At 43.1% G+C, this 21,079-nt stretch overlaps 1 protein-coding gene across 14 annotated transcripts in view; it reads left to right on the plus strand.

Annotated features, from left to right (window-relative positions):
* Positions 1-21,079, plus strand: part of CTNND1 (catenin delta 1) — a 54,050-nt gene that overhangs the window by 9,066 nt on the left and 23,905 nt on the right. For 10 of the 14 annotated variants that reach the window (XM_029207144.1, XM_029207145.1, XM_029207149.1 and 7 more), the window contains exons 2-6: positions 13,979-14,095; positions 15,524-15,814; positions 17,826-17,897; positions 18,637-18,789; positions 19,204-19,739. In XM_029207144.1, coding sequence (XP_029062977.1) covers positions 15,620-15,814; positions 17,826-17,897; positions 18,637-18,789; positions 19,204-19,739 — 956 coding nt within the window. In that variant the 5' untranslated portion in view covers positions 13,979-14,095; positions 15,524-15,619. The remainder of the gene's footprint in view (positions 1-13,978; positions 14,096-15,523; positions 15,815-17,825; positions 17,898-18,636; positions 18,790-19,203; positions 19,740-21,079) is intronic. The other 4 variants (XM_029207148.1, XM_029207156.1, XM_029207157.1 and 1 more) reach the window with 4 other exon arrangements.

Consider the following 21,079-nt stretch of genomic DNA (forward strand, 5'->3'; position numbering starts at 1 on the left):
TATATAGGGTGGTGAATAAGAAGTGCTGGGGTGGGAGTGAGGTTGTTTAATACAGAGTGGTCAGGGAGGGCCTCACTTACAAGGTATGTTTGAAAGAGACTTAAGAAATTAGAGATTGAAGTCATATAGATGTGGGTACAAAGTGCAAAGGCCCTGAGGCTGGTTTGTTACCAGCAAGCAAGAGAGATGGGGGCAGTATATGTGTTCAGAGAGGTCCAGTGGGTGTGTGTTGGAGATAAGGGGGGACACAGTGTAGGACCTCCTCCTGCACTATACGGTACCAAGAAAAGTCTCCTCACTTCAGACCCCAGAGACAACAGCTGTTAACGATTTTTTGTGTAGGCTTTGTAAGGAGTTGAGGGAACACCTGGCCCAGCCTCCATCTTCGTCCCATTGCAGAAGTTGCATGTGAGTATAGTCAGCACATAATTTGCAAAGTAGCAGAATTTGCATAGGTTGATGACCCTTGTCTTGGAGAATGATAAAAGTAAGGCAACTACTTAGAATAAGCTTGTATGTGTTTGGGATGGGAGATCAAAATTTTCTTCCCTAGAGAAATCTATTTCTCCACCTTCTTATCTACAGATTCAAATTTCTATGAATAGTAGAAGTGACAGCCTTCTTTTTGAGTACATTGAGTTTCCTTTTGAGTACATTTGTTGATTTGGTTTATGACCAAATATTATGCCTACCCCGCTTATCTGCTGCTTTTCGTTTTGCTCATTAGACCAAAAAGCTCCTGCTTCCCCGCAGCCCTAATCATTGGAATTAAATGGCTTCAGGTACCATTTTATAGGTCACCGTATCCATATTTCTGCCTGGCACATCAGGGGACATGATCAGTCCTGATAACTAACTGTATGTCTCTTTTCCCTTTCTATATGTGTGTTTAAGCAGTAATGGTTGTTAAAGCGTGTTGCTGAACCGCTTGGCCTGGTTGGCTTTGGTGGGATTGAAGAAGAAGCACCAACTGTTTAGTGATTGATGTTCTGTGGCAACCCCATAATGGAAAGTAAAAGGATATTTGATTACCAGAGTAGCTGTGTCTTGAATCACCCATTCTTACTTTCCCTCTCAAGATTTCTGGTTTAGCTAGCTTGTCCTTCAGTGAAAGAATTTCTCTGTCTCTCTCTGTTAGGAGTTTAGCCCTAGAACTTGACCTGGTTACCCTCTATTCTTTTTAATTATAACTATCTAGTTGTCATTCTGTTACGTAATATCATCCTTGGGCCATGACCTCAATCAGGAAACATTTTTCCCCCTTCCATCCGCTTCCTCTTTGGTCAGGTAACTGTATATCATCTTGCAGGAAATACTCTAGGCAATCAGATTCCCCCAAATTTTGAAGTTGCTTTAAATAACTGCTTGATGTGTATTACTTCAGCATTTATAGATGTTTGTAGTTGTCTTGAAAGTATGTCTTTCCATGCCATTCTTCTTTCCTAAGTCTTCAGTGACATGCTTCTTTGTGGAAATATTTCTCTTTATGCCTCTTCTAAAAACATCTTGCTACTCACTTGCCCTTACTCAAACCAGAAGTTAGTGACTTGGATAAGTGTCAGAGGTAACACTTGAATCCAGAGTTTCTGGTTACTTCTATTGTCAACTGGGCTAAAGTTATCTAGGGTCTTGAATGCTAGATTTAGGACTTTGGACTTCTTTGGGGATGGAATGTGGAACAGTCTTTGAAAATGTGGCACAGCTCTTTGTTCCTTGGAGGAAAGTTAAACTGAGTCATTTAAAAAATAACTGGGTTTACAAATTGGTACATTGTCTTCACAACAGTTGCAGGTTACATGGTGGCACATTTTAGATTATTAATAACTCGTATTACTCTTAAATATGTACATATGTGACAACATGCATGCAGTATGAAATTATTATATTGGCAACTAGATGAACATTGAATCCTAGAATTGTGTATGGTTTCATTTTTATAAAAATATTTAATAAGATTTGGTTGGATTTTCATATTATTAAATAAAAATTCTAGCTCTGTATGTTAAATTAAAAAAAAAATAGTTGGGTTGTCCAATCTGCAGTGTAAATAGGGATGTCCACCACTGTAGCAACTCAGGATTCCAAAGTGAGACAGTTCTTCCTTTTAGGTTCTGAGTCTAGAATATAGCATTTAGGATTGTGTCATTCTGGCCATTTATGTATTTAAATCCATGCTTTCAAATCCAGACTGAACAATGAGCTGTCTGCTGAATAGTAAAGCAGGTCCAAATAATGTATTTTATAACTAATACTTTTTTGGGAGAGGAATGTGGTGGTCAGAAGGTTGTCAGGGATAGGCCAGTACAGTGGTTCCCAATAGCTGACTCTCAGAATCACTTTGAGGGCTTTTTGCAAACATGAATTCTGAGGCATTCCCTCCAGAAATTGAGGTATGAGGGCTGGGGAGGTAGATTTGGGAGACTGTATTTTTAAAAAAGCTTCCCAGGTGATTCTGATCACTTAGGCTTGAGGACCACAAAATCTGAACATTTGAGTTAAGCTACATATCTATATGATTTCTCAGATGGGTGGTTATTTACTTAGTATAAGAAGTAGAGAAGAATAGTTCATGGTGGTAGACACGGTAAGAAGGTGGCTAATTTGAAGTTTTCTACCTCTGTATCCCGTATTATTTTGGAATTACAGATGTCACTGCCTGATTTGGGGATTCTGCCAGCACTTAGTATGGAATTGAGGACTTGCCTCTTAGGGGGAAGGGAAACTTGTAGACCATATCTCCATTTCCCCTCTCCATTTTGAAATTGTGGAACAAATTCAGGAGAGGATGTTAACATTGAAACTCAGCTGGACAATTTGTTTAAAACTCGACAGGAAGGGCCAATGTTACTTCCTGTCTGAAAAGGAAGTGCTGGCTTCCTTCCCTTCCTTCTTGGCTAATGCTGGTCAACTTAGAATATGGGTTGGGGAGGGGCTGATCACATTAATACTTCAGCTGGCTGTTCGTTCCATGGGAAATAGGGCTATCATCAATGTTCAGTAGCCCAAGCATTTGCTCCCTTCTTTCCTTGCTTGTAACATGGTGATGGGTGCTCTGTGGGCTCCTGTCTACTTGCCCTTATGTGATAGCCCTGTGCTAGGTTTGGCTGTTGCAGTTCAGGAAGGCTTCCAATCTCCCAGACATTATTTTACATTCAACCTTATACCTCCCCTGTATTCCCTGACATTTGAAAATAGATCAAGGAGTTGTAGGGAAGAAACTGCAATCCATTTGACACTGAGGGGTAGGTTGTGGAAAGGAGAACATAATTGGGCAGAGGGGAGTGGATGACAAAAGTTTCTTATTTTAAATTGAGCCAAGAAAGCATTCCTTCTAAGTGGGGCCAGTTGGCACTCTTCCTGCTATTTTAGTTCTGGCTTCTCCTTCCTACTGGCCAATTGTATTACGTGTTTGATGTGAGTTTGAACTGTGGTCTCTGGGGTTGGGGGGAGGGAGAGTGGTGGAAACAGCTGGTGCCTTCATCAAGCTATCTCAATTATGCTGCTTTTCAGGGTGCTTAGGGGGAGGGTGGTAGAGGAATTGGATGTGTGTTAGCAGAGTCCTAGCAACTCTCAGTAGTGGGATTGGATTCTTGGGCACTCTTAATGCTATGTGGGATGTTGGCTACTTGGAATGTAGCAAAACCTTTTCCCAATCACATTCTTTTCTCTGCCTCCCCTCCCTCCAGTTCTTTCAGCTTTGGGCCTGACTTGGAGAGAAAGGGGGTATGTGGGAAGTTATATAGCAAAACAAATTCATACTTTTCCATCCATTGAGTATTCAGCTTAAGTCTTGGGCTCTTCCATTGACTTTCTCCTTACCCATTTGTTATTCCTTTGGTTGGGTTTTCTAAATGTCTGCAAACAGCCAGAGATACAAGTAGACCAGGACTTTTGAAGAAGTTGTGCTGAATTGCGATCAGTTGGCTATACTGGTCTCCTTCCCTCCTTCCCATCGTGGGTTTCTATATTTCTGAGTCAGCATGCAGTTTCTCACCTACTCAATTTGAGGCAGAGAACCTGCGGAGCATCCTTTTGGAGTAGCAGTAGCAGCATTGATACGGATGTGTCCAGTTCTGTCTGGGGTGTGTCTTTTATAACCCTCTTTTTTTTTCTTTTTTTAAGTATCTCAGAAAACTCTTGTATTCTACTATTTTTATCTGCTTTTTATATAACCATCTCACACAGTAGTACTTAATTGACTGATTTATTTGGCCTGGGCTATGAATAAGGGAGAATTGGATAAGAATACCAACAATTGTAACTAATTTTTAAAATTATTCTTGAGTGAAAAAGGGAGTTAGTCCGATTTAGTGCTGGGTAAGAGATCTCTAACTCTTTTGTGTGTGTACTTCAGTGATAGAGTTTGCAGTGGCTAGGACCTGCTGTTAAGTTCTGTTCTAAAATGTAGTGTTGCTCAATATTCTTTTTTCTATCCAGTTCTAGAATGGCTGACTATTGTGTATATACCTGCCCCACTTCCTTCCATCTGGTTATATCATAGCCAGATATGGACTAATTCCTTCTAATTGTGCTGTTTTAGACTTATCTCCTTTTGCATCAGCATGTACTATCCGAATCAGGCTTCTGCACTGAGTACTTCTAGCAGATCCAAGAAGAAGGGGAAAGGAGTGTAGGAGAAAGGGAGGAGAAAAGATGAGAAATGATAGTGTATTACTAGTTAGTTGCCTGGAATGTCCCTCTGGTTTGAGAACTCTGTGCTGAGCCTTATACTAGGCTTTATGCAAGAATTGAGCCCTGGGGGCAAAGGGTGTTTTGGATTTCAAGAGTCTTTGGCTAAATAGAGCTTGACTTCTATCTGCATCTTTGCTTCTGAAGTTTAGAGCTAAGGTCCAGTGGGCTTGTTTAAGATAGCAGAAAAATGTATCATTTATCCCATTCTTGGTGTCAGCTGTGGACCCTTACTAGGAAGGGAGGCTTTCTTTTCTGATGAGGTTCCAAATCTACAGCCCCTGATCCACTCCAGGGGGAGTAGTGAGCGGGAAAAGCTGTTTGTTGTGTTGACTTTTTTTTTGCTGCAAGAACTACTGTGCAATTCCTAGTGGGCCTTCTTTCATTCCCTAGGGAAGTAGAGAACTTTGCTCCTAGCATCTGCTGATACCTATTCTGCCTCTTCGTAGGGTGGAGTCTGCTGCCTTTGTTTGTTCTATTTGGGGCCTCTTAAAAAATCAGCTTTATGCTTGTGGGGAAAAGAGTTTGAAAGACTTTGAAAACAGTAGAAATGGGTGATAGAGAAGTTGACAGAGGATGTGTCCTAAAGTAGTTTTTCCAGGTGGGAATATTCCATTGACTGAATTCAGGTTGGTTATCAGATTGCCATGATGAAGCTTTCTATGAGATGTATCACACGTAGCTGAGCTGAGTATAATACCAGTTTTAAGATCCGCGGCCTCCAAAGTGAAGAAACTAGCTAAGTAGGAATCTTGAAAATCCCCTCAGCCCCTCTGAACCCTTAGATCTTCACACAGTATCTTTCTGATGATTCTTAAAGGCCTGAGCTTTGTCCTATGTAGTGTTGGCTTGGGTCGGGGAGGAGGGTTGTTTTCCCTGAACATGATAAGGAATTGAGCAGGGCAAAGTGGGAGCTCTGGCTGGTGATTGGTAGACAGGATGGACTGGAATGCAGTTGGCTTGAAGCCCAGAATCCAGCACTTTGTATTTGTTTGTTTCTGGGAGACTGTGGTCTGGTGCTACTGTGACAGGAAGTGAGAAAGCTGGGAGTGGGGGAATGGAGAGGGGCGATGTCTTTGTGGTTCTCCTGTGAAATCTCTTTGTCCCTGGAGAGCAGCCCTGCTACAGGGCTCTACTGAGAAGAGAGCAGCCTTTGTGTGTCTAATGGGTCGCAGAGCATCTAGCTACTCCGAGGGATTAGGGAGTGTGAATTCTGACTGTGGCCTCTTGCGTTTTAGCACTTGAGTTATATAAATGGCTTCGATCTCGTAGTATTGGGGATCTCACTGACTTTTATGTGTGCTACTATTATTTATAGATCTCTAGGATTTAATTAAGAAAGGAATTTTAGAAGGAGATAGATGTTTATTTATATTATGTTTATTCACTGTGTATACTGCAGATACCTTGTTGAGTCTGAAAGGGATAGAGAGAACCAGGCAATGCCGGGCCCCTACATTTTAGGTCTCATCCTTCCAGTTGACATCTTACTACATACAGAGCTGGAGAAACCTACCCATTTTTTATTTTAGTATTGAGAGGTACTGGCAATTCTCTGCGCTTAACTAGGGAATGGTTGGTAGTTTCCTAGGATTTTTTTTTCTCCTCTGTCTAGACTGAAATAGCACCTGCAACACTCTCTGTCCCCGCCCCCCGCCCCCCCCCCCCTCCCGCCGCCTTTTCCTCTTGTTTTGTGTTTTCTCTGCCCTCCATTCCAGCTGTGAAACAGGCATCTCTTCTCACTTTGTGGATTGGGTGGCTGAGTCCTCAGCTTCTTGCCAGGCTGGCTAGTCCCTGAGCACACACACAAGCCGGCCTTTGATTACCCAGGAGGACAGCTGCCCTAGAGGCAGATTGCTAACATACCGCTAGAACAATCCCTCCCCTCTGTTCCGATGCTGGCTAGCACAGTCTTCCCTGCTTCTCGTTCCTTCTGTTTCCCACCCCACCTCTGATCTGATCTTTGCTTTTGGTTTAGTGAGATGTCACGTTAAAAATGAGAGTAGGGATGTTTGTGATTAGATTTCTTTCTTGAGCTGTGATTAGAGAATGTGGCAAGTAGTCAGATTTCTATAGTGGGCCAGTCAGTGGAAAAGTAGGTGATTGTGTACCAAGTAATACTATTACTTTTGCTCCTCTCACCTTTTCTCCTGAGTTCTTTTTCCTTTTAAAATGGGAAATCTAAGGTATTTCTCAACTCTGGCTGTTCTTCTCCAGAATTGAGTGAGGTCTTGCTCTTTAGAATGAAGGCAATACCCAAAGGTCTAGGTGCTTCCACCTCATGCTTTCTCACTCCCCTCCCCGCCTCCCCCCAAAGTTTACTTTTGGTCACCTTCTCTATTTGAGTTAGAATGACTTTTAACCACAGGAAGCGTAGAAAGTTCATAATCATTTCACTCTATCAAGGAGAAGGAACATGGACTTGGAGTAGAAGAGATGCGTTTCTACCACTTACTAGTTATATGATGACCTTGAGCAGGATAGTGAATACTTTTTTTAAAAAATGAATTAAATTTAATTTATTTATTTTTGGCTGCATTGGGTCTTTGTTGCTGCACACGGGCTTTCTCTAGTTGCGGCACGCGGGCTTCTCATTGCAGTGGCTTCTCTTGTTGCAGAGCACTGGCTCTAGGCACAGGGGCTTCATTAGTTGTGGCACGCGGGCTCAGCAGTTGTGGCTTGTGGGCTCTAGAGCGCAGGCTCAGTAGTTGTGGCGCACAGGCTTAGTTGCTCCGCGGCATGTGGGATCTTCCCGGGCCAGGGCTTGAACCTGTGTCCCCTGCATTGGCAGGTGGATTCTTAACCACTGCGCCACCAGGGAAGCCAGTACTTCTGATGCACAGTTTACCCATCTATAAAAGGGGCCAACATTACCTCAGAGGTTGTTGGGAAGAGTATCTGTGATAATTTATAGGGGGAGGTCAGTAACTAATGACTCACAAGTTCTCTCCCCCTGTAAGGTCAGATTTTCTTCTTTTAGATAGGGAGAAACATTTCCTTCAGCTATCTGCCCTGAGCTGAAATAGGACCTTCATATTTCCTACGATTTCTTCATAGACTCACACCTTCTCTCTCTTGCTTGTCTCAAAAGGGAGGCATACTCTAAACCTAATGGAAGGGGTGTCTTGTTGCTCTTTTCAGGGCTCAGGGCTTTCTTAGGAAGCTGGACTGTAAATATGATTCAGTTACATGCTTTCAGCTTTTCCAAGCCATCTTCAAATGATGGGCAGAGAGATGGTGGGAATGCCAGAGATAGAAAGTTAGGGGGTTTGGTGAGAAGCTGCCACTTTAAAAAAGGACTGAACTCAAACAGTTGGGTGGCCTCTAGTAAACCTTAAGGTTAAGCTTTTTTTCCATGAATTTTTTCCCTCTAGCCTAGGGTAGGGAAGAGTGTAAGGTGTCCTAGTTAATTTTAGGATTTCTCTTTTATGACAGGAGTTAAACAATACTGTTCCATTTTGACTAGACTTTTTCTAATTTCCCATTGTATACCTGACCTCTCTTTTCCCCTCCTTTTGTAGAATGGAGAAAGGCATTTGGCCTCTCCCCTTCCTCCAGTCTGACACCTCCCTCTGTTTTTTGCCCCTCCTTCTTATCTTTGTTTCCTTATTGGCCTCTCCCTAAAGCAATGCTTTCTCCTTATAAGGCTGCGTGAGGTGCCTTTGGCAGGGTTGCAACAGGGATACAGGTAAGTAACTTGATGTGCCTCAGACGCTCACGATTGAGAGAAAATTCAGTGTTATCTGTCCCAGTGGAAGCCCTTGGAGAGGCACGTGGATGGTGGGGGAGGAGAAGGAGGTGGCCTGGCCTGAGAGATCAGAAGGGCTTGTTAGACCAGTCCTGTGTGTGTGTGTCATACACTCTCCAGAGAGAAGCAGGTTTTGTTTCTTTCCATACTCTTTCAGTCCTGGGCCCCCTCAGGAGCTGAGAGCCACACCCTTCCTTTGCTTCAAAGCCAGTCTAGCATTTAGACATTTTAGTATCTTATGGTTTGGGGGGTTCCCAGAATACTTGGGAGGGGAAAAGAGAGCAAGAAGAATGTTCCACCTGGTTTCTGAATTTAGGGTCAAGATGGTGGAGGTGATTTTTTTTTTTTTTTTCCTTTTAAAGTCACAGTAAAAACTTTAAATCCTGACAGGTAACTAGAATGTTTAAGGTGTCCTAGTGACCTATAGAGATTGCTAGCTCAGCCGCCTTTTAACAAGTATTTCTTTAAAAAAAAAATCCTTTCATATATTTGTTTTCCCTTTTTTCTCTGAAACTCCAACGAGATAGAATGATCACTCTTTCCTAAGAGGAGGGTGATTTGCCGGAGACTCCCTTAATTCGTCAGAAATTTGTTGGACACAGTGAGACCTAGTCCTTCCTTGTAAGACTGAGACTCCTTCAGTCAGCCTTTTGAGTGCTCTTAAGTGGAGAAGCTGAGCCTATCATAAAGCAGATCCCCAGGGAAGCACAGAAACTGCTAAACACCTAAGACAATGCCATTTCTGGAATGTCAAGTTTTGTAATTCTGAGAAGTGCCCAGTTGACATGAGACTGTGAAGTGAGCAGAGTCCTTTCTCCATCTTATTGCAAGTCACGTTCAGAGACTTGGGGTTAGTGTGGGAGTGAGTTTTTCCAGCAGGGAGAAATATGAGAATTGTTCTGACTGAGCTTTGAATTGTTCTAAGCTTTGGATGGTGGAACTTCAAGTGGTGGGTGGAGTACTAAGACTTTGGACTTTGGTATAAGCACTCTGTGATAAGAAGCCATAGAAAAACTATTGACAAAACACATTCCTTTTGATTTAAAAATAAGGTGCCAATTTTCTCCGTTTGTGGTTGAACAGCATTAATTGCTTTGAACTTGCGGCAAGTGCCAGTTAAGGCAAATAAATGCCTTTTCGGTGTTTGGAAGACCTACCTTTTTTGGTTTGAATGTTATGTAATACAGTTCTGTAGTGTTACAGGTGCTATATTTTATTGATTGGTATTCTTTAATAGAAGGCTCAGTGTGCTTTTTTAAAAAGCAGTTTGAAATCCTTAGGGTGATGTAGAAGAGGAATTTTGCTTATTGCATTTAGAGGGAAGGGATAACTTTCTGACATTGGTTTTGATTTCATAATGAAGAAATAGGAAGAAGCGAAGAGGGCTGCATTTGGACCTGGCTCTACAGAAGATAACACTTCTTTCCTAAGAACCCAAAGACTATTTTTCGGGGTTTAGAGTTCTCCATCTGAAAACACGTAACTTTTCTGCTTTCCGCAGAGGCCTCTATGCCTGATCCTGCTCATCTCTTTGTATATACTTATCTGAAGTGCATGGAGGTGGCAGGCACGTTCAGAGTTACCCAGCCTATAGTTTTACATATATTAGCCCATTAAAGCTAAACTCTGAAAAGTAATAAAAAGTAAAACGTACAGGGGTTATTTATAACTTCTCCAAGGTCTCACAGTTTGTTTTTGGCAGAGCCAGGACTTGAACTCCGGGTCTTTTGACCCCTGGCCTGGAGTTTAATTTTTTTTTTTTTTTTTTTCCCTTTAAGAGTGTGAAGGATTCCTGTAGTTTCCAGAGCTACAGTAAGTGGGAGAGGGGAACATGTGGAGACGTGTGGTTTATTCAAAAGCCCTAACAACACGACCAAAACTCTAGTCTCTTGTGTTAACTGTTTGTAATAGTATTGTATTGGTAGCGGTAGCTTTCTGTGCGTCAAGACATTTTCTAAGTACTTTCCATGGATTGTCTCGTTTAATCATCACAACCACCCTGTGTATTTTATTTTTCCCATTTTACAGAAAAGAAACCTGAGGATTAGAGAGATTTGCCCAAAGTCATATAGCTAAGAAGCAATGGAGCTGGGATTTGAACGCAGTCAGTGTGATTCCAAAGTTTATGTTCTTAACCTCTAAAAATGATAATTTCAAATTATATTTCTATGGCCAGTTTACAGTAGAACAAGTCATTGTGGGGATTGTGCTATTGGCAAGTGATTTTCTTCTTTTCCTCTTTTACCTGGTTGGCATTGTCAAACTGTTTGGTCTTTCTGGGTATTTGATTTAATTCAACTTCTGGTTCAGAATTCTTACAGAAGAGATTGAATGTTTACTGTTGTCATTGCTTGAATGTGGGAGCCTTGTTGTAGACTTGTAGGTCTACAGGACCTATGGCTTGATAAGAGTAAAACCAGGGCTTCCCTGGTGGTGCAGTGGTTAAGAGTCCTCCTGCCAATGCAGGGGACATAGGTTCGATCCCTGGTCCGGGAAGATCCCACATGCCGTGGAGCAACTAAGCCCATGTGCCACAACTGCTGAGCCTGCGCTCTAGAGCCTGTGAGCCACAGCTACCGAGCCCTCGTGCCACAACTACTGAAGCCCACACACCGCAACTACTGAAGCCTGTATGCCGCAACTACTGGAGCCCATGCTCTGCAACAGGAGAAGCCACCGCAACGAGAAGCCCGCGCACCGCAGCGAAGAGTAGCCCCTGCTCACCTCAACTAGAGAAAGCCTGCACATAGCAACGAAGACCCAAATGCAGCCAAAAATAAAAAAATAAATTTTTTTTTTTAAAAAAAGAGTAAAACCAGTTACTCTGAGAAAATCTAGTGTTAGGGGAATTGCAAGGTTCACTTGTTCACTTTGCTCCTCTCCCTCACCTTGGCAATTCCTTGATGATCTTTTTTTATTTTTTGGCTGTGCAGCTTGGCTTGCAGGATCTTGGTTCCCTGACCAGGGATTGAACCCGGGATCACGACAGTGAAAGCCCCAAGTCCTAACCACTGGACCACCAGGAAATTCCCAATGAACTTTTTTTAAGTGAGAACAAGTGTAATCCATTGAAAATAATAAGTGGCCAGCCTGTAAAGATGTTGGCCTGTAGTCTTAAGGCTTTCCTGATTCTAACTGCCAAAATCAGTTAATGGTTTGCAGATTCTGGTCTATAGTATAATTTTCTTATGATGTGTATGTTTGGCATGGAGAAGACTCTCAAGTCTCTGAGTTGTGAGGTGGTGTACTATATATCTTGCCGAACTGCTTCGTTCTCTTCCCCCACATATGCTTTCTTTTTCCTCCCATTTATTTCTTTTCTCCCACTTATTTCTTATTTGTAGACATTATGGATAACCCTTTAACCTAAAGATAAATGGAAATTTTTTTCTTTTCCCTTTTTCCTGTGATGTTTGGGTAGAAAGCTCTTAAGAGTTGTAAGAGAGAGGTGCTGGACTGTCCATTTTATATTGGACTTAAGTTCAAAATTTGCTATTAACTGAGACCTTGGGTAATTTCTACACCTATAGCCTGTTTTCTCATTTGCAGTAAAACTTCCTGAGAGTTGCTGTAAGGATTGCCAGGATAATAAATGTAAAACATTCAGTAATTGCTAGTTCTTTTCACCTTCCCTTTCTCCTTAGTAATAAACTGCTAAGGCCTCATACAGGGAATCGAGAGCTCATTATAGCAGATGTGTAATTCTGTGATAACTGCCAGGCACTTAGGAGAAGCACCCTATGTCCCAGAAACACTGGTCTAGGTGGGACCTCCTAGTAAATAGTGTTGGAGTAGGGAAACCAGCCTCATCCTCTCCTTAGAACCCAGTTATGCACTTGATCCAGTTAATTTTGTCTACTAGTTCACAAAATAGTTTTGGGCTGAGGCATTAACTATTAAGTAATGTAATTGGAAGATAGAAACTAACTCTTGAAACAACTTAATACCTCACATTTGTATAGCATTAAATTCTCAGCCGATCCTCACAGCAACTCTGAGTTAGACGGGGCTGGTGGTATTGGCATCTTACAGAGGAGAACGTGGCAGTGACTTACTGCCATTGTTGGCTAGTGGCAGAGCCAGGACTGGGACCTGTCTTCTGAGTCCAGTTCTGTCCTACAAAGCTCTGCTTCTGCCCTCTTTCAGGCAGAAAATTTCCCCCATGCTGTTAGGCCTAGGAATCTGATCTTCTTTTTCTTAACTTTTCTGCCTTCTTCTCCAAATTAGAGCCAGGTGGTCAGCTTTTAAAGCCACGAAGATGGGAGAAGCTGATGTTTTTCCAGATATTGCTTCCTGACCTAGAGCCCTGGGTAGAGGCCCTACTACCCTTCCTAACTCCCTGTATTGTATTAGCTAAAGTTGTGGGGGCAGAAAGTGGCAATTTTATGGAAGGGTGACAGTTTCTCTGTGCAACAGGGAGTGTTGGCACTGTATGCCTGATAGTAGTGGTAGTTTGGTCTTTTATTAGCAAAGAAGATTACAGGGCAGAGACTGCCAGAGTGCTAACTACAGTTCAGACAGACCCTGTTGAAACCCAGAACTGGAAGAATCTCCCCAGCTCCGGGTCCTCTTGGTGTGGAAGGTTCATAGGTCATTGTACATAGCAGATGAGGGCAAGTGCAAATGAAGTAACAGAGATGAAAAGGGAGCAACATTCAAAAAAAAATAAGGCTACTTATTAAAAACCTTTGAGTGGCCTGTTGGAGTGCAGGGTGGGAATTGAGAAAGTGACAATGGGCTTTGGACCTAAAGGAAGAACAGGAGTTGATAAGTGACTGCGGGAGCCCAGAGCCTGGGTAGGAGGACTTTGGAAAAAAGACTGCCACATTCTTGGATTTGGATCCACTGGAAGGAGATCTAGATCCACTGGAAGGAGTCTTGGTGATGGAGAATTAATTAAGGAGTTTATTGGGCACCTATTTATCAGTTCCTCTGGGTACTCTTGCTTGCTGAATAACTACATATACTCTAAAGCAAACAGGCCCAAGCGATTGTGCTTGGTGTAGGGCTCTGGGGAGCGTGGGAAAGGGAACTGAAGCTAAAGGCTTAGCCTAGGCTAGTCCCCACATGTCTTCCCCACAACGACTGTTGCATTGGTTTCTCAATATCTTTGTGGGCATGCTGGGACTGGGCTCTGAGGTTTCTGCCTTAGGGGTGGGAAGGAGGGGGAAGGGCATTCCAACAGGAATTTTTTTTTTCCTTCCCAATTTGGTTGCTGGGAACAGGGGGTAAGTGAATATATATCCATATTATGACCTGCTCCTGGTTCTCTACAGAAATACATGTAGAGGAACTCTGACATGACAGTAGAATCCAGGTTTTAATGAAAACTACGACCAAGGTCCAAGTATTTGAAAACAGAGCAAAGTCCAAAGGGCATTTGTCACATTAAGCAATTCCAAGTCGTATTTTAAATTACTCCCTTCCATTCCCAGATTGTTTTTTCCCCAACACCTGCCCTTGCTGCTCTTTTTTTTTTTTATGTATTAGGTATATTTTATTTTCCTCTCATTCCTATTTTTCCTCCAAATATTTCTACAGCTCTCTTCTTCCTGCTTCCTCCTTGCTGTGGTGGCTGGGATGCTTCTCCCATGATATTTTGAATCTAGACTGGGCTGTTCTCTGTTAAACCAATCAGTTACGACCTTCTCTTAACAGGTGTGTATGTAAATATGTTTATTAAGAATAAAAAAAAATTTTAAGTGCCTTTTTTCTGGAGGGGTTGAGGAGAGGGTGGGGAATAGGGGAGAGGGTTTATTCTAAAACCTGCCTTTCAACGTGGTATATCTTGGACTGACCAGAAAGCCTCTTATAGCCAACTTCTAAGAGAGAAACCCTACTAAATCCAACAGTATGACTACAATGCCCCTCCACTTACTAGCCAGCTTGCAGATTATGTAATAGGGTATGGGGAACTCTTCGCTTCTGAATATCATTTATTGTGGAAGTGGTACACATAAACCCTCTAGATACTTGGATATTTACCCTTAGTTGGAATATGTAAAGAGGTAAAAATGTAGCCTGTTTAGAGCTTTCTGCAGGATAACAGAGATGTAGGAGGTTCCAGCTATTAATTGAAGGTTAGAATACGAACTACTTCAAGGGGTAACTTTATAATTTAATATAATGGTCCTTTTCCTACTCCACAAAGAGATGTGAAGGTCACTGAAAATGTTGCCTTTCTACACATAGACTTTTTTATTCTGTTGCTTTCTTGCCTCTGTTAGCCAAGGCACACATTCTGCCCTCAATATTGTAGTATAGTGTTGTTGTTTTTTTTGCGGTACGCGGGCCTCTCACTGCTGTGGCCTCTCCCATTGCGGAGCACAGGCTCTGGACACGCAGGCTCAGCGGCCATGGCTCACGGGCCCAGCCGCTCCGCAGCATGTGGGATCCTCCTGGACCGGAGCACGAACCCGTGTCCCCTGCATCGGCAGGCGGACTCTCAACCACTGCGCCACCAGGGAAGCCCTGTAGTATAGTTTTTAAAAGTAGAAAATCCCTTTATAAATGTATCCAATTTGAGGGCCTTAGTTTTATTTCCTGCCTTTGATGGTGGGAATTTTTTTTACTGCATCCATTTCTTACCAGCGTTTTAATTTAGCATATTCATTTAGTATATTTTGCCACCACTCCAGCAATTTCAGTGTTCAGATTTGGGAGAGGTTAAGTAAGATCTGTACTGCCCCCGTATCTCAGAGGTGGCTTGCCCCAGCAGGAGAGTGTGTGCTTGTCTATACTGTGGAGTTACATCTTTCATTGAGTTGATGCCAGCAAATTTTTCCAGGGGAGAATAACCTAATTTTAAACTCATGTCATGACTACAGCCCTTAGGCACATTCTCCCTTGGATCTAGTTGCACTTTTCCTTTCAATAGTTATTTCTTGTGGGGTGTTAAAGAGGGTAATGGCCAAAGGATCCTGCTTGAACAGACACTGGTGGTGGGTCCAGGCTTGGTGGTGGCTCTCTTTCTGTACTGCAGTAAAACCACGAGAGGGCATCTTTGGCTCTGGGATTAATAATTCATCTGTCTTCTCTGACCTGTGACCTTTTCTTTCTCTCCTCTCTCTTACCTTTTCCCGGTAGTGTGAAGTGAGGGGGGCCTTCTCCCTCCTTCCTCCTCCCCCTGTGATCCACCTTCCCTTTTTACCCTGCCCTGCGGCGGCTCTGCCCCTTACCTTCATGGACGACTCAGAGGTGGAGTCGACCGCCAGCATCTTGGCCTCTGTGAAGGAACAAGAGGCCCAGTTTGAGAAGCTGACCCGGGCGCTGGAGGAGGAACGGCGCCACGTCTCGGCGCAACTGGAACGCGTCCGGGTCTCACCACAAGATGCCAACCCGCTCATGGCCAACGGCACCCTCACCCGCCGGCATCAGGTAACCCCTCTCTCCATCAGACCTGCAGGTAGGACTTTGGCATGGTCATAGAGAGACTATGATCCTTCTTGGGAAACTACTCTCCTCGTGGTTATGGGCTGTCCAGTGCCCATGCCTCATGATAACCTTTACAGGCGTGATAAATACTGATTAAGAGATAGGGAATGTTGCTGCTGTGCTGAGTTGGGTGGACTTATCTCTAGAAGCATCCATCTGACTTCTTGTTTGCTGGAGTGGGGTTTCTGGGTTGGGATGCAGTTCTAGTAATGGCAGATCATATAATTTGAAGCTGTACTCAGGTTACTTGTTTTTTTTCTTGTGTGTTCCCCCTCCCCGCCCCCATATCAGAAATTCAGGAAATTAAATGCCTGCTTAGTGGTTGGGGAAGTTGGGCATCTTGTATCCTCCCTCAGAGAACAGTTTGCTCAGAAGGTGTGGCAGTCAGTGTGCATAAATTGTGCATTCCTGCTCCATGCTCTTTTTGTTGGCTGTGCAAATCATTTCTTGGAGGAAGGGGTTATTGTTAATTCTTTTGGTTAGAGTTGGAGAGGGAGCATCATGCTGCTGTTTAACCCAGATAACCACAGGAGCCAGTGGTCTCTGGGTTGGCTGACTCTGCTGTGACTTGGGAGAGTTGGTGTTAGAAATGAGAAGTATCTTGTGTTTCCTATGGTTTCTGTAGTCTGACTTCGCTATGATGTAATCTGTCTGAGGTTTTGTGTGTGTGTGTGTTGTGTGTGTGTGTGTGTGTGTGTGTGTGTATGTGTATGTAGTAGGCATTGCCTGATAGACTTCATTTTAAGAGATCTCTGATGGGAACGAAGAACAGTGCTCATGCTCCAATAAGTCCTTTCATTGATTACTTATTTATTTTTTAAGATGGAGAAGGTCCCTCATGCTAAGGAGCGTGTTGAGTGAGGATATAATTCCAATTGGGGATGATCAGGAATTTGGAAGCAGTGTGTTTGCAGTGTTCCTAGGATTTTTATAGGAACAAGAATAGAGGGTTAGGGTTGAGGGAGGGGTATGTATTGAAAAGGAGAGCAGGATTGCTCAGCCTTGGAGGTGGTGGGGAATTCCAGGATTTAGTACGTGGATTCTCTCTCTCTCTCTCTTTCTCTTTTATTTTTAACTTCTGCTCAGCAATGAAACCACACCCTTCCTTCTTCCTGAAAGTAATGTTTAACTTCCTTTCCCTACAGCATTACACTCCCTATGTAATGGGAGTAGGGTGGGGGAAGAGTCTCCCAAGGTGGCTGAATCTCACTGTATTCTTTTTGAAGGGGTGTAGTCAAATGTATTTTTACGTAGTATAATGTTATTAGATTATTTCCTGCTGTTTAAGACAGAGCAACTTAAGAATGACATTTTTGAACGTGTTCTGTGGCTCTAATAATTGGTGATGAAGATACTGAGACATCTGCTTGAGGGAAGTTGAGATACTTGTTTTCTTTCTACTTGGAAAGAGAAACTCATACTTCTTGCCTCTTTCTCTAAAAAGCTGCCTGGTATGGGAGTTTCCAGTGGTTGTAGAGCATGAAGATGCATGAAACAATAAAGAAGGCTTTGGAAACCCCCCAACCTAGGCTTTCCAAGTTTCCTTATGTTCTTATGGCTTTCCAAAAAGATTTCGTGGGGAACTTATCTGAGTCTCTGCTGTCTATTCAGAAAATAGTTTTTGAGTACCTATTATGTGCCAGGCACTGATCAAGGCACTAGGGAGACAGTGAACAAAACTGACCAAAAACAAAACACAATAAACGTCTGCCCTCATAGAGCTTACGTTCCTATGTTCCAGAGACCCAGTCTGCCAGAGTTCTAGGCCCGGTTCCAGTTTTGAGGTGTTAAGTCTAAGGAGTGATGTGCTTCTTTTATCTGTACTGACAGAAGGACTCCAGGCCACAAATGTCTTCTTGAAAGGCCTTTTCCTGTTTGGAACAAAGATCATTTGTGTTTGATAGAGCAAAAGAAGGCCACAAAATGAATTGTCTTCTTGTGGGCTATGTTTCAGAACGGCCGGTTTGTGGGCGATGTTGACCTTGAGCGACAGAAATTTTCAGATCTAAAACTCAACGGACCCCAGGTAATTCTTTTGGCTCAAGGTCTGGGTTGCTTATTCATATCTTTCTTACTTCCTCAGCTTAAGAGCATATTGGTGTCTTCTGAAGTGCCTGGCACATTGTAAGCTCCCATTAATTAGTTTCTTCCATTTAGGAAAATTAAAAAATGGAGTTTCAAAGTATAAATGTAGTTTTATTTTGGAATTAATTGTAATGACCATTGATCCAGTATTTGATCTCTCAATTACTGCATCCCTTTTCTAGAATGGGCGTGGTTCTACTTTGCAAAAAACCATGCCTAGAATCTGGCTGACCTTGAGCCTTAGGCATGTCTGAAGAATAGCATAGAGCTATTCAGAAGATAGCTCTTATTGGGGTTTTCTGGTTCATCTAAAAGTTCTTATTGGGTGAACTTGTTTTTTTTTTTTTGAAGGATCCCTCAGATGTAGATGTAGCTGCAGTTTAACACAGTTCATATTCACTTAGGTGACTAGAACTGGGAAGTTACATCTGCTGTCTCTGTCACTTGGGTGTTGATGTAGCTATAGTTAACTCAGTTCCTGTTTGTTAAATGACTAGAACTGGGAAATTATGTCTTCTGCCCTTTTGTACAAATTCAAAAGTGGGGACAGGCACCCCTCTAAAAATCCTGGGGCCCATAGAAGGTGCAGTGTCTTTAGGGAGGCAGTGCCTCTCATTGGGATGGATTGTTAGTATATATGGCTTAATAATAGCTCTTCCTTTTTTCTCTTTTCCATGTAGGATCACAGTCACCTTTTGTATAGCACCATCCCCAGGATGCAGGAGCCAGGGCAGATTGTGGAGACCTACACGGAGGAGGACCCTGAGGGAGCCATGTCTGTTGTCTCTGTGGAGACCTCGGATGATGGAACCACTCGGCGCACAGAGACCACAGTAAGCTAAGACTTGTATAAGGTCTGGGATGATGGAGAAGTTCTTCCTATGGTCTTTATTAAGGGGAGGGGCTAAGCACTTAATTAGGGTGGATGAGGAGCCACTGATCTGTGGTAAAGGCATAAAGAAAGTGATCTCTGGGTAGACAGAGAAGATAGAAGAGATATGGGAAAATCTAATGGAATGAGGAAGAGTCTGCAGTAGCTTCCCTTAGAGGCATAGTTAGCTGCCTGCGCAAGATTCCTGCCTGGAGAATTCCTATAAGATGGAGAGAAGGGTAGGTGGTAGATTGCATGGCATTTCTAGGTAAAGCGAGCTGGGGGTAGAGGTTCGTTTCTTGTCTTAGAGTTGTCTAGAATTTAAGCTTAATTTGTTCACTTCATTGATTTTTCTTTTCTCTTTCTTTACTTGAAGGTCAAGAAAGTAGTGAAGACTGTGACCACACGGACAGTCCAGCCAGTCCCTATGGGACCAGATGGGCTGCCTGTAGATGCCTCATCTGTTTCAAACAACTATATCCAGACTCTGGGTCGCGACTTCCGCAAGAATGGCAGTGGGGGCCCTGGCCCCTATGTGGGGCAAGCAGGCACTGCTACCCTTCCCAGGAACTTCCACTACCCTCCTGATGGATATAGCCGCCACTATGAAGATGGTTATCCAAGTAGCAGTGACAACTATGGCAGTCTGTCCCGGGTGACCCGCATTGAGGAGCGGTATAGGCCCAGCATGGAAGGTTACCGGGCACCCAGTAGACAGGATGTCTATGGTCCCCAGCCACAGGTTCGGGTAGGTGGGAGCAGTGTGGATCTGCATCGTTTTCATCCAGAGCCTTATGGGCTCGAGGATGACCAGCGTAGCATGGGCTACGATGACGTGGATTACGGCATGATGTCTGATTATGGCACTGGCCGTCGGACTGGGACACCCTCTGACCCTCGGCGACGCCTCAGGTAGGCAAGAAAAAGGGAAGAAAAGGGTCTTTCAAAGACAGCAAAAAGGGGTTGCTCTTCCTTCTCCGTCTAAGTGCTTTTTGGGATCAGAGGTAGTTGTGGCCCCCTCCTCTGCCTGTTTTTGTGGAAGACCACCCTTTTCTTCCCTTTTCTGATTTTACTAAGTATTGACATGCTTTTTTGTCTCTTTTTCATTGTAGAAGTCATATATTCTAATTATGGGAAACAACTTGTGATGGTTATTGGTCTGTGTTCTGAAGAGTGGCCTTTGTTTCTGTGCCAAGAGTTTCTATATTTTCTGCCTAAGATTTGACCCCCTTTTGGAACCTGGTGTCTGAGGCTATGGAATATTTGTTCTTGTGAATTTCTTCAGCTTCTGGTTTGGTGTTAAGAACAAGGTTGAGGGTTTTAGGCCAGAATAGATAGTTAAGGGTATATATAAGAACCTTCGCTGTGATGGTTTTAATCTCAAGTGAAAACAAACCTTGGTCTCACAAAGACCCTGATGCTTTGGGCTTAGGTTCTTACATTTGATTGTAAAGTGAAATGGGGGTGGCTTCCTTAGAGGGTGGTACATTATTGACACTCTGAAAGGTCACTAATTCCGACTTTACTGTTTATCCCTGGGGATTCTTTGGCGATGTGAAAAAGGTAGTAATTGACGTTTGGACTGGTAGATGGTTTGCCTTGAAAAAATGCTTTAGAATGCGAGTTGGCAAACCTTTTCTGTAAAGGACCAAATAGAACTAATTTAGACTTTGCAAACAGTATATCGTTTTTGTTGTATGCCGTTGTTATTCTTTTTACAGCCTTTTAAAAATATAAAAACCATTCTTAGTTTAGTTTTGGGACTGTACAGAAAACAGGTTTGGCCCATGGGCTGCCAATCCTGCTTTAGAATAAAGACTGTTATTTTATATAGAGTCTCTATATTTTATATAGAGACTGTTTTCCAGGCAAAGAGAAACGATAAGAATGAAGGGAGAAGATTTATGGATGTCTTAATGGTAAGGATATCCTAACAGCTGTTGCTGAATTTCTGTATGAGGTCATGACTTTCTAAAACAAATGCCTTGGTGCTCATTTTACTTACATTACGTAGCTTTGGTGAACAGCAGACTGGGCTGGGCCCAGGGGTAGAGGCCTCATTACCTAAGCCTGAGTCACGCACCTTTCAGGTGTCTTTTGGACAGCAAATCCAACTCCCATGTGACTCATCTTTTATTCCTGGGGTGGGGGTGAGGGGGCACATCAGGCCTTAGTTGGTGCAACTTGGAGCAGTGGTAGATAACAGCTATCACCAAAGGAGTCTGCCTAGGGTGTTGGCTTCTTCTCTTTGT

The sequence above is a fragment of the Monodon monoceros genome, unplaced genomic scaffold, assembly GCF_005190385.1.
Source record: "Monodon monoceros isolate NGI ecotype Baffin Bay Population unplaced genomic scaffold, NGI_Narwhal_1 Super_Scaffold_7, whole genome shotgun sequence".
Classification (NCBI taxonomy): Eukaryota; Metazoa; Chordata; class Mammalia; order Artiodactyla; family Monodontidae; genus Monodon; species Monodon monoceros.